Genomic DNA, 12,445 nt, shown 5'->3' with positions numbered 1-12,445 from the left:
TCTCTACAATATATTCCTCTGAGGAATGAGATGATTATTAGGAAGAAAAACTATGCTTAGTGCAGACTGCAGAGCATCAGATATTTGTTCTGCATTCTACAGACTTATAAGTGTCGCATGGCTTGATTCAGAAATATTTACAGGACTACAGCATCTTTAGATCCTGAACCCCGATCCTTGTGCACTACCTTACAATACTGCAGAAAAGAAACAGGATTCATTCCCACTGAACCCAAATTAAACGTGGCAACTGTAGTACTGTAGGTAACTGAGCGGAAGCACTCGTCCAGATTGCAATGCGTGACAAAAGACTGATCAGATTGCAACTGTGTGAAATTCTAGCTGCACAGCTATACAATCTAAAGAAGAAGAAAATGAACATATCAAATCAGTATGTCTTATATAAACGATTTCGTCACTGAAGCATTTGGTCAGAATTCAGGATCAGAACAGTTTCATTGAACGCATGATGGTATTACAGACTACTGAACACAAACGCACGACAGGGAGTACATCCCATCCACCACGGCACAATCACACAGAGAAACACGGCCGCCACCAGCACAGCACACCACGCATCTAGCCTCCGAAGCCGTAGAGGGTGCGGCCCTGGCGCTTGAGCGCGTAGACGACGTCCATGGCGGTGACGGTCTTGCGGCGGGCGTGCTCGGTGTAGGTGACGGCGTCGCGTATGACGTTCTCGAGGAAGATCTTGAGGACGCCGCGGGTCTCCTCGTAGATGAGGCCGGAGATGCGCTTCACGCCGCCCCTCCTGGCCAGCCTCCGGATCGCCGGCTTGGTGATGCCCTGGATGTTGTCGCGGAGGACCTTCCGGTGGCGCTTGGTGCCGCCCTTTCCCAGCCCCTTGCCGCCCTTGCCGCGCCCGGACATGGCCGCTCCTCTCCGAGGGAGTGTGATTGGGAGGAAGAAGAGGAGCTGCTTTGGAGGGAGTCTGATGCTTGCGATGGGATTGGGGATTTGAGGGCGCGGGGGTTGGTTTATATGGGGAGGATTTTGGAGGGAACTGCGAGATTTGGGGGCGGGAGGGAGATGCTTTGCTTGGTCGATCCGCGAGACGGTGGAGATGCGGCGTTGGATTGAGATCAGAAGGGTGGGATGAGGTGGGAGGGTGCTGGCCGGGATTGATGACGTGGCGCCGTTTGTGGGATTTGGGCGGTTGTTTCATGCTTCTGTTTCGCTCAGATTTTTATTTTATTTTTACAGTCTGTTTCACTAGTACTCCTACTTTGGTTGAGGCAAATTGGGTAAAATACACTGGTTGCAAGCTGGAGAAACAGAATGGAATGGATTTGATCCATCTCTCGTCTTATGTAGAAGTGGTGAGATTACCTCATATGCACATAAACAATAAGAACAATTGTGATTTTTTTTAGTTTTCATAGTATGTTATTAGAATTCTAAATGACGTGTCAATTGTATTTGCAGGAACAAAAAATTATAAGTGCGCTCATGAGTATAACAAATACAATATGATATCATACAAATAATTCACATCGTTTCCTAATCTCCATCGGTTCGCCTTTTCTTTTTCATCAATGCTCTAAATTATCTCTAACAGAACAGGTAGAAGAAACTATAAAAAGGCAGTCCATGATATCAGATGAGAAAAAATCATTCATTATTTACAAAGGGAGAAACAAGGAGGAAACTTTGACAAGCCAGAAACTTCGGTCAACTTGAACACGCCGACCCATTTCGTTCGCACGGATTTGTTTGGGTCCACACACACAAAAAAACATGGCCCAACGCGCCGACGAAAACGGACAAATGCCTGCTTTCTCGTTCACTTTGACTCATTTTCGGCCCAAAATTGTGTTGAGTTTGTGTTCCTCGCGGAGATGCAGCGGACGCCCGCGACGTCCTCCCCAGGCTCGTCAGACTATGGCACACCATCTTCATTCCCACCACTTCTCCCTAAAATCCTCCCGCCCTTCAACCATGGCTGACGCGCCCAACCCCGCCGCTTCCGGATCGATGACGTGGCACCGGGTTTGATAAGTGGGTGTTTGTCTCAAGTTGGAGACGGGAATAAGAGGTGTGCCCGGCAAATGGGGGAGATGGGGACCATGGGGACCTTGGTTCTACTCATATGTTTGGCTGGGACGAATTAGATTAAATAAATTATTAGTATCACCTCGGTTCCTTCGACTTATAAGACGTTATGGATATTTTAATATGGACTACATATGGATGGAAATGAGTGAACAAACACACTAAGACGTGTCTATATAGATCTGATTCAGAAAAAAAATAGAACAGCTCATAATTTGAAACAAAGGAAGTACATTTTGGTTGGATAGATGTAATATACTGATATATTTGGTCCATCTCATGTCTTGTGTATAAGTAATGGGATCTACCTCTCATATTCACACATGTAATATTGGGGGGGGGGGGTCGAATGAAGCCATGAAGGGATCTGATGCGGAGCATCCCACGTTCATCCCCATGTACACTCCGACTACTCTCCAAGCCCTAAGAGAACATAAGACGAGACCTCATCTATACACCATTGGACACAAGGTGAACTCGCTCCTCTTCGAACCATCACTTTTCATACGTGAGACATGGCTACTACCTAAACATGTGTGTTATGCATGACCAGGAACCAAGAGGAAGACCATGGACAAGAAGGCGAGGACACCAAGCGCGAGGAACGAGAAGAAGAGCTACGGAAGAAGCTCCAGCCACCGGACGACCGATCGAGACCGGACGTCCGACGCCTGAAGACCCACCGGACGACCGGCAATCCCGCATCCGAGCCAAACGAGCGGACGTCCGACAAGTCCCGGACGTTTAACACACTCCAACGACCGGACGTCCGACCGTCTCCGGAAATCCGCCGCCACGTCAATCGAGCCAAAACGCCGGACGTCCGACAAGTACCGGACGACCGGACCCTCGTGAGCCACCGGACTTCCGGTACCCGTCGGATGTCCGACGCCTGTCTGTGCATAGTGTATCGGGCCGAGCCCATGTATCCCTTCGCTCTCACTTACCCCTTCGTGGCCCTAGACTATATATACTCCTCCACCTCCATCATTTGAGGGTTAGCGTTGGTTTAGCTCATACTTAGAGATAGAGCTTCGCTCATCCATCCAGATCTACTCCACGAGAGAGACCGCGACCCCTCTTCGGAGAAGATCCACTTGGATTCAAGACCTCCTCGCGGAGAAGATCCCCTCGTGGATACAAGACCTCCTCACGGAGAAGAACCGACTACCTTTGTATCGTCCTTAGTTGATTGTGGATCGTGTATCTTACTTTATGTATTCGAGGATCTAGCGCATGTGTAACTTGTTCTTGTTGGTTGAGTGATCCTCTTGTATTTCTCCTTGTGTTTCCCTCGTTTTCCCCTCGTGTTCCTCGTGTTCTTCGCGGGATCCGCTCCTTTCGTGAAAGATCGGGCGATTAGGGTTCTACCCTACATCATCTTGGTATCTAGAGCAAGGTTGATCACGATTTTGGAGCCTCCCCCACTGTTTTCTAGCCATCTTTTGCTTGATTTCATCCTAAATTCAAAAATCCCCACCAAAAATAGTCCCATTTTTTTTGTGATTTGTTGGTTTGATGATGTTTTGTTGATTTTGATCTATGGATTTGCTTGGTTTCAAGTGGATCTAGCATCTCCCCAAGTTTCCCCATCTTTCATCCATGAAATCTCATCAATTTTGACCCCCAAATCCCCAAATTCCGCCCAAAATCACGTCCCGAATCTCGGATCTGGAGTTAACCCCGATACACCGGACGACCGGCCCTTTACCGAACGTCCGGAGCCGCAGGAACCACCGGACGTCCGACCTTACCGGACGACCGGAACCCCCTAACCCGAGCAGAATCAGCGGATTTCCGACCCGACCGGACGTCCGGTGACCGGACGACCTTTTTTTCCGGACGTCCGCTACCTGTAGATATCAACGTCGCTCAAATTTTGTTTCGGCCATAACTAATTCATCCGGAGTCCGATTTTGACGTTCTTTAGCTCGTTAAAAAGCTCTTGACATCCTCCTTCTCACAAAAATACCACCAACATCTTTTGGCTACATCAAATTTTGACAATTTTGACATCTTTGCCTAGGACTTCCACCACATCATCCGATACACCACCACCGACTTCCGCAACCTAACCAATTTTGTTCCCCGTCGTATTAGTGGTTGCTTGAGGAGTGATTCGAGTCTCCTAAGGTGTCTAGGCTACTTAGGGACGGTTGCTTCTTCATCAACCACCGCCACCACTTCCGCATAGGCTTGACCACTATACACTTCTGCCACCCTAACTTAACCCAATTTTGTTTGTGTTGTGAGTTGTGTCTCCTAAGGTGTTTCGGCTACTTAGGGACCGTGCTTCCAACTCCGACACCGTGTATAGTCCACCACCTTACACTCCATATCCGCATTGCGTACTCCATAACTCATCATTGCCTTTCCGCAATCCCGTTGATCTTCCGCAACCACCACCGCATCCCGCTACCACCATTTTGACATTTGAGATTTTTGAGTTCACGGTTTTTTTCGTTTCCTAAGGTGTTTCGGCTACTTAGGGACGAGTCTCCATCATCTTGGTATCTCCATCAAGATCACCGCCACTCATCATCGCCACGGAGGTAACCTCCGTATCATCTCGGTATCGTGGCAATAGAGAAAGAGCAAAGAAGCTTGTAAGCAATAGCCATAGCATCCACCACATTGCATAAGATTGTCATATCCGATCATCTTGGATCAAACACCGGGAACCATACATACATAGCATACTTGGGATAGAAAGTTTATCCATTTTGCATATCATAGGTTGTGCACAAGTGTCGTATCCGCCGATAGAGCAATCGTGCTAGCGTCTCTCTTGAGTTATGCAACACGAGCGTTTTCCGTGGATTCCACATTTTGTGCTCATCCTTGGTTGCACGACCCCATTTATCTATCCGTCTGTGTGTTTCCGTGTGCCACATATTGCTATTGGTCTACTTGTTACACTTGCGAATTTGTGAATCTCTTTCAACATTATTGACTCTTGCTAACATTTTGCATTAAATTTTTGTGCCACTATCCTCACCGAGCTCCACCATAAGCCTTACTTGTGTAGGTGTGAGAAACCGACAAGAATTAGTACCAATTCTGCTATTTCCTTATCCACATTGGAGTGATCATTGATCCACTTTCAACTTCGGTGAAGGTACATTGGGTATTCGTTCTTCTCTTTCTCCACTCATATTGGCTCGAATCTTGTGATGGATAGGCAAGGCATTTCATCTCTGGTCTTCCACAACAACGACGGAGTGAACAACTACATCACCAAAGCGTCAATCTTCGATCTACAACGACAAATGCAAGGCGCACAATCAAGATTGCGAGAGCGCATCGAGAACCTCTCCATCGACATTCGTCACTCCGAAGCGAGGAAAAGGGACTACATCGACAACAAGCTTTCCGCACAAAAGGAGGAGCAAGATGCAAGGATGGAGGAGATTCGGGCCTTGATCAAGTCTACTTCCCCTTCGTCATCTTCAAGGCAGCGGCAAGCACATCGATCCTCTTCGGAGCGCCCAAGCGACACAAGCGCAAGACGTCCACGTCCACATCTCCATGGCGACCACCATCACGTTCGTGATCCACCTCGTCATGAAGGGCAATTCACCTCCAAGCAACATGTGCAAGCACGACAACGACACCATCATCATGATGATGCTCCACAAGCGCCTTCCTACAAGTCCCAACAAGCCCTACTTCACGCCAAGTCCAAACTTCATGAGCACAAGAGAAGACCGCGAGACGAGCACCACCAAGACGGAGCTATGGCTACACCAACCACTTCGGCATCTTTGCCAAGTGCTATCAAGGCATCTTCGCCTTTGGACGTACGGCATCTTCGCCTACTTCCCACAAGTACGCCTATAACGACTTCATCAAGTCCAAGGCGACCACCTACGAGCGAGGGTGACACTTCCATCTTCGGAAGCCCCCCAAGGAAGATGGTCGGGCATGGTAAATGTCCTTCGGTCATGGAGACGAGCTACGAGGTGCCACATCATTTGGGCCTCCAACAACAAGACGGCGACAAGAAGGTCGAGCAAGGGCCATCCCCTTCGACCACGGCGATGAGCATGAACCTCTTCAACAACATGAAGACAGCGCCCATATTGGGCTCATACTCCGAGTCAAGCTACGAGACCGCACATGAGACCTTATCTTTGGTCTTCGAGGAGAGTGATGATGTGCCATCTTTGGCCTTCATCCATGGCTACGACCACGACATGCTTGAGCATGGAGACATTTGCACCAACATCTCTCCGACAACGACATGTGACGAGATGCCCCAATTGCCATGTGAGGAGAGCCACCACAGCATGAGTGACATGAGTGACTCCACCACATGTGACATTGAGAGCATTTCCTATGAGAGGATGAGTGTGACCACCACTAGACCCACACTTGAGAGCATGCCACACATCCTATGTGAGGTTGAGAGCCATTTGTGTGACTCCACCAACCATATGAGTGAGAGCATCCGAGAGGGAGTGAGTGAGCCACAACACTTAGTGAGTGAGGTAGTTGACACGGCATGTGAGGCCACTTTGACTTCTAAGGACTTAACCTCTACTCCTGGTGCGTTTTCTTCTTTGGTGCTAGGTCTCCTACATGACGACACGCCTATCCTCGACGAGTCCATGCCTCCAATGGAGACAACGATGGCCATGGTGAAAGAAGATGCACCACCCACATGGTTCCATTACGATGAAGATGACCACGCCTTGGTCTTCGACACCTCACCTACAACACATGAGCGATGCTCCAAAGGTAACATAGGTGATGGTGCTTCTCTTGTCCCACTAGTGGAATATTTTACGAATGATTGCTTGCATGATGTTGACATACCTATACCCATGCTTCATGCTAGTGCGACTTCTTCATGTCATGACTTACCTATTTATGACAAATATGATGATGAGCATGTTGATTTGCCTAGTTGTGATGCTATGCTCCATAGGGTATCATGTGAAAATTCTATTGGTCACATCATGTTTGACAATCCATTAACCTTTGTCATATGCTATGAGTGAGATATCTCATATTGCATCATTTCAATCTCAACATAGTGACTATGCATGCCCCATTCACATAAATCCCATTCGCACTTACGGCATAGATGACGAGATGATGGTCATTGGATTTTGTTTTTCTTGTGATGATATTGCCATGCTTCCTTTACATGATTTGCGCAATTCATCTACTATGCCATGCCATGATCACAATGTTCCGCATATGCTTTGTTTTGGATGTTGTCAATATTCTCTGTGTGATGTTTCCACTAATGATCATGAGGAGACCCCCATAGTTTCCTCATGCGTATTAGGAGATTTTGATGCATTCCATACATTGCATGATTCCCATAATTGCTTGCACCATATGCATTCCATTAACAACAATGCTCTACATATTTCCCATGATGCATTACATCCTTTGAGTCTCCATTATGCTATACATAACAACAAACCTATCATGATGGATGACATGTTTCTATATCACGCATCTCATTTATTCGAGCATTGGCTATTTTGTGCTAACAAACACTTGCATGTGTGCATCATGATGGATGATGTGTACATCTACCACGCACACACAATTTTGCCTTTTGTCTTTGTTTTGTGTAGGTACTCACGTATACTCGTCAACCTCTCAATCCCAAGAGTTGACGAAACGAGCTCTTGAGAGCAAAGATGACTTGGGATCCCGTGAACTATCCTTTGCACCACTCTCTTCGCGCAACGACTATGCGCATCTCTTTCACTTGGCTCTCACACGGCTATGGGCTATATACCACTTCTCGCTTCTTGCTCATTTTACCGTGTTCACTTTGCATGCTATGCTTGCTTATATGCCTTTGCCATGCAATTGTGACCCTTGCTTGCATCTACCCATGATTCACCATTATGCTACTTCTACGTGTATTTGCATGCTTGGTGGAGATCCTTGTTGCTATTGCCATGTTTATCATGTGCCTCTTGCTATTGATACTATTTTGCTCATATCGTGCATTCATACTTGTGATGTGTCTTGTGCATTATTCATGACTACCATTTGCACACATGACATACTTAACATGATTCCTTCTAGTACGTTGCATCTTCGCACTACTAGCTTGCTTGCCTTGATTCATATGATTGCTTGCTTTGTCGCATCACCCATGTTCCATTATTACTTGCTTTCTTGGGTTGATGACGTATATGTTCATGCCTCTCACATGATACATCTTGTGATGCATGCTTGCTTGCTTGCACCTATTCTATTTGGTTGTTCTCACATCATATGCCTCTGTACTATGAAATGCTCCCTTGTCCTTTCTTATGATGTGTAGCGACCCGACCCGAATGGATCAAGTGCTCTCTGCTCAGGTGTCATCCCTGGATCAGTAATGCTGACACCACACAGTACATCGAAGGATTTATAGCAGAGTGGCAATCACACACTTATTACATCGTTGTCTCAAAGAGAACTTATTACAATAAATATGGCTTAAGGCCATCTAATAACGATAACAACGGAAGACTCGGAAGATAAATGGGTCCATCAACTCCAACGACATCACTGAGTATAGAACCACGACCTAAAAGCACCTTACTCGTTGTCTGAAAAGTCTGCAACATGAAATTTGCAGCCCGAAAACGGGTCAGCACATGGAATATGCTGGCAATGTAACACATAGAGAGTAATGGAATGAAACAGCTATACTATATGCATATATGGCTGGTGGAAAGCTCTATGGTTACAGTTTTGCGTAAAGCCAATTTTTCCCTACTGCAAAGGAATAAATTTATTTAACTATCATGGTAGTTGTTAAACATCGAGAATGGTTGACAGCATTCCGATCCCAATTAAGTGAACAATTAAAACCCAACAACATTAATTAGAAGTAACATGATGAGATTCACATGATATTCAAGTACTAGATACTCAAGTTGTCCATAACCGGGGACACGGCTAATCATGATTAGTTTGTACACTCTGCAGAGGTTTGTGCACTTTTCCCCACATGACTCGATCGCCTCCGTTTGTCTTCTCGCACTACATGGTGTTTGAGAAACGGATGACCGAGACATAGTCTTTCAGAAGCGCTAGCACCTTACATGTGGGGTAGACCGTACCACCTACAACCCCTACATCTGCTAGTCCACCCCGTAAGAGTTCGCACAACTTAGTCAACTATGCCAGAGCCCATAGTAGCATGTGGCTGCACACGGAAGTTTCTAGCATGAATTATCTTATGATCCCTTTGAGCCTGGGTGGCGGTCCAAAATAAAACAGGCAAGTCCTGATAGACATCAGGTGCCTCAATCCACCCAGATGTGTGTTTAAGTGACCACCTTAGATAAACCATTAAAATTATCAACTCACATCTGTCATGGATATCACTCACCCAATCCACGTCTACTAGCATAGCATGGCATAATAAGCAAACGTAGAAGTAACTCCCAAAGGTTTCATAATAATACAGGTGATAGGTACTACCTTATCTACTTCCCATCCCACAGTTTAATTAGATCCTAATCATGCAATGTGAGAAGATTGATCTAATGCAATAAAACATGGGTTGTAGAAAAGGTATGATCAAAGTGTTACTTGCCTTGCTGATGATCCGCGAGTCCTAGGGTTTCGAAGTAACAAGCGGCGCAATCCGGGTGATCTATCACAGACAAACAACAAGCACACAATAAGTACTCATCTAATGCACAGGTAAAACTCGAACAAGAGAACGAACCAGAAAGTTCAACTTAAGAACTCCGGTTGCAAAGAAAGAACGAACCGAACAAAGAAACAGAAAACAAACGACGGAAGAAAACAACTCGGTTCTAGCAAGTTGAAACTAGGTCAAATTTTACTGTAGCAAAAGCTTGTTCAAGTTGATTAGACGGAACGGCGGTTTCGAAACGAAACTCCAGGCGCTTGAATCACCTGATTCCGATAAACGAGCGAGAAGAAAGACTAGAACGAAGATCGGATCTAAGATCGCGATCGCGGAATAAATCCGACGAGAAAGAAAACAATGAATGGTTAAACGAACGGGCGTCGTTAACCGGGAATAATCGGTGATCACGTTCGTTGAGATGAACGGTCCGACGAAAGAACGAAAACCAATCTAGGGTTTTCGGAAAAGAAACCAAAAAGAAACGGAAAACCGATCTAGGGTTTCGGAAGAAAACCGAAACGAAAAACCGGAAAGAAAACCGGAACGGTTTAGAAAAGAACCGGAACGGTTTAGAAGAAAAACCGAACCGAGGGAAGAAAAAGAGAAGCGACACGGGGCAACCTTGGCGAGGGGCTCCGGCGAACGGCGGCGTAAGGCGGCGGCGGCGACGACGTAGGGCGGCGGCGGCAGCGATGTAATGCGGCGGCGGCGGCTTAGGCGCGGGGCGGCGCGGCTAAGGCGGCGGCTTAGGGCTGCGCGCTGCTGCTTGCTGCGGCTTAGGAGGAGAGGGGGCCTGGGGTTTTGATGTGAGGAGAGGGGGGGGGGTTATGGGGTATTTATATAGGTGAGGGGGGGATTTACTTGGGGTAGGGGGCAAGCAAAAGAAAAAGAAACAAGGAAAGAGGGCTAGCCTAGAGTCCTAGAGGGACTCGACTAGAGGCGAGGCGGCGGCCTGGCGCCTGGCGCCTGGCGCTGGCGCACGCGCGCAGAAAAACAAAAGAAAGAAAATCTAAACGAACTCCAAAATTCCTAAAATAAATTTTCCTCGACTCCTAAAAATGAGTCGAACAAAATGAACTTTACTCCGGGCCTAAAATGCAATTTTCGAAAACGCGCATTTTCCCCTATCCAAATAAAAAGCAAACAAAAAACTCCGGCAAAACCAAAATTGATCTATTTATTAAATCTTCATTTTTCCTAAATTTGGGAAAGTCATATTATTCCCTCTGTCATATATTTTGACACCGGAAAAATAATTGAAGATAAAACAAATAAATCAAATGATCCTCTTTTCAAAATTTGAGAAAACTCAAATATGAAAATAACGAAATCTCCAACTCTCTCCGAGGGTCCTTGAGTTGCGTGAAATTTCTAGGATCGACCAAAATGCAAGAAAATATGATATGCATGATGATCTATGTATAACATTCCAAATTGAAAATTTGGGATGTTACAAACCTACCCCCCTTAAGATGAATCTCGCCCTCGAGATTCAGGTTGGCTAGAAAATAGGTGAGGGTGGTCCTTGAGCAAATCTTCTTCTCTCTCCCAGGTGGCTTCATCCTCTGAATGGTGGTTCCACTGAACTTTGCAAAACTTGATAACCTTGCTGCGAGTAACTCTGCTGGCATAATCGAGAATCTTGACTGGCTTCTCCTCATACGTTAAGTCGTCCTTCAATTGAATCGCTTCGAGTGGCACGGTATCTCTTAGCGGTACCTCCGCCATCTCGGCGTGACATTTCGTCAGCTGGGAAACATGGAATACATCATGAACTCCTGACAGTCCCTCTGGTAATTCCAATTTATAAGCGACTTCTCACATGCGTTGCAAAATCTTATATGGTCCAACGAAACGCGGTGCTAACTTTCCCTTAACTCCAAAGCGCTTAACTCCTCGAAGTGGGGATACTCGGAGATAAACTCTGTCTCCGGTTTCGTAGACTGTCTCCTTGCGTTTAGAATCTGCGTAGCTCTTCTGCCTGGACTGGGCTACCTTGAGCCTATCGCGAATCAACTTAACTTTCCGTTCAGACTCCTTAATCAAATCTGGTCCAAAGAACTGACGGTCTCCAACTTCGTCCCATGACAACGGTGTTCTGCACCTCCTTCCGTATAAAGCTTCGAAAGGTGCCATCTTCAAACTGGTTTGGTAACTGTTGTTATAAGAAAACTCCGCATACGGCAATCCCAACTTGATCCATAATCTAGTGCACAAGCTCTCAGCATATCTTCCAAAATCTGATTGACTCTCTCGGTCTGTCCATCTGTCTGTGGGTGAAAAGCTGTGCTGAACTCTAGTCTGGTTCCCAAAGTTTCATGCAACTGATTCCAAAACTTTGAGGTAAACTGGGTTCCTCTATCTGATACGATACTTCTCGGAACTCCATGCAAACAAATGATCCTAGTCATGTATATCTTCGCCAACTTAGCACTGGTGTAAGTGGTCTTAACTGGAATAAAATGTGCTACCTTTGTCAAACGATCAACTACTACTCATATCGAGTCATAGCCTGCTTTCGTCCTGGGTAGTCCTGTGATAAAATCCATGCCTATCTTATCCCACTTCCACTCGGGTATCGGCAATGGTTGTAACAATCCTGCTGGCTTCTGATGCTCTGCCTTCACTCTCTGACATACGTCACAAACTGCTACATATGCTGCAATATCCTTCTTCATTCCGGTCCACCAGAATGTTCCCTTCAAATCCAAATACATCTTGGTATTCCCTGGGTGAATCGAATAT

At 46.2% G+C, this 12,445-nt stretch overlaps 1 protein-coding gene across 1 annotated transcript; it reads right to left on the bottom strand.

The window, feature by feature from the left end:
* Positions 1–437: 437 nt before the first annotated feature.
* Positions 438–983, bottom strand: LOC123190155 (histone H4). Its single transcript, XM_044602748.1, has one exon. The coding sequence runs from the start codon at positions 889–891 to the stop codon at positions 580–582; it is 312 nt and encodes a 103-aa protein (XP_044458683.1). The 5' UTR covers positions 892–983; the 3' UTR covers positions 438–579.
* Between the last annotated feature and the right edge of the window lie 11,462 nt (positions 984–12,445).

This window comes from Triticum aestivum, chromosome 2A (genome assembly GCF_018294505.1).
Source record: "Triticum aestivum cultivar Chinese Spring chromosome 2A, IWGSC CS RefSeq v2.1, whole genome shotgun sequence".
Taxonomy (NCBI): domain Eukaryota; kingdom Viridiplantae; phylum Streptophyta; class Magnoliopsida; order Poales; family Poaceae; genus Triticum; species Triticum aestivum.
The sequence above is the reverse complement of the archived record's forward strand: the minus strand, read 5'-3'. Positions and strand labels throughout refer to the sequence as shown.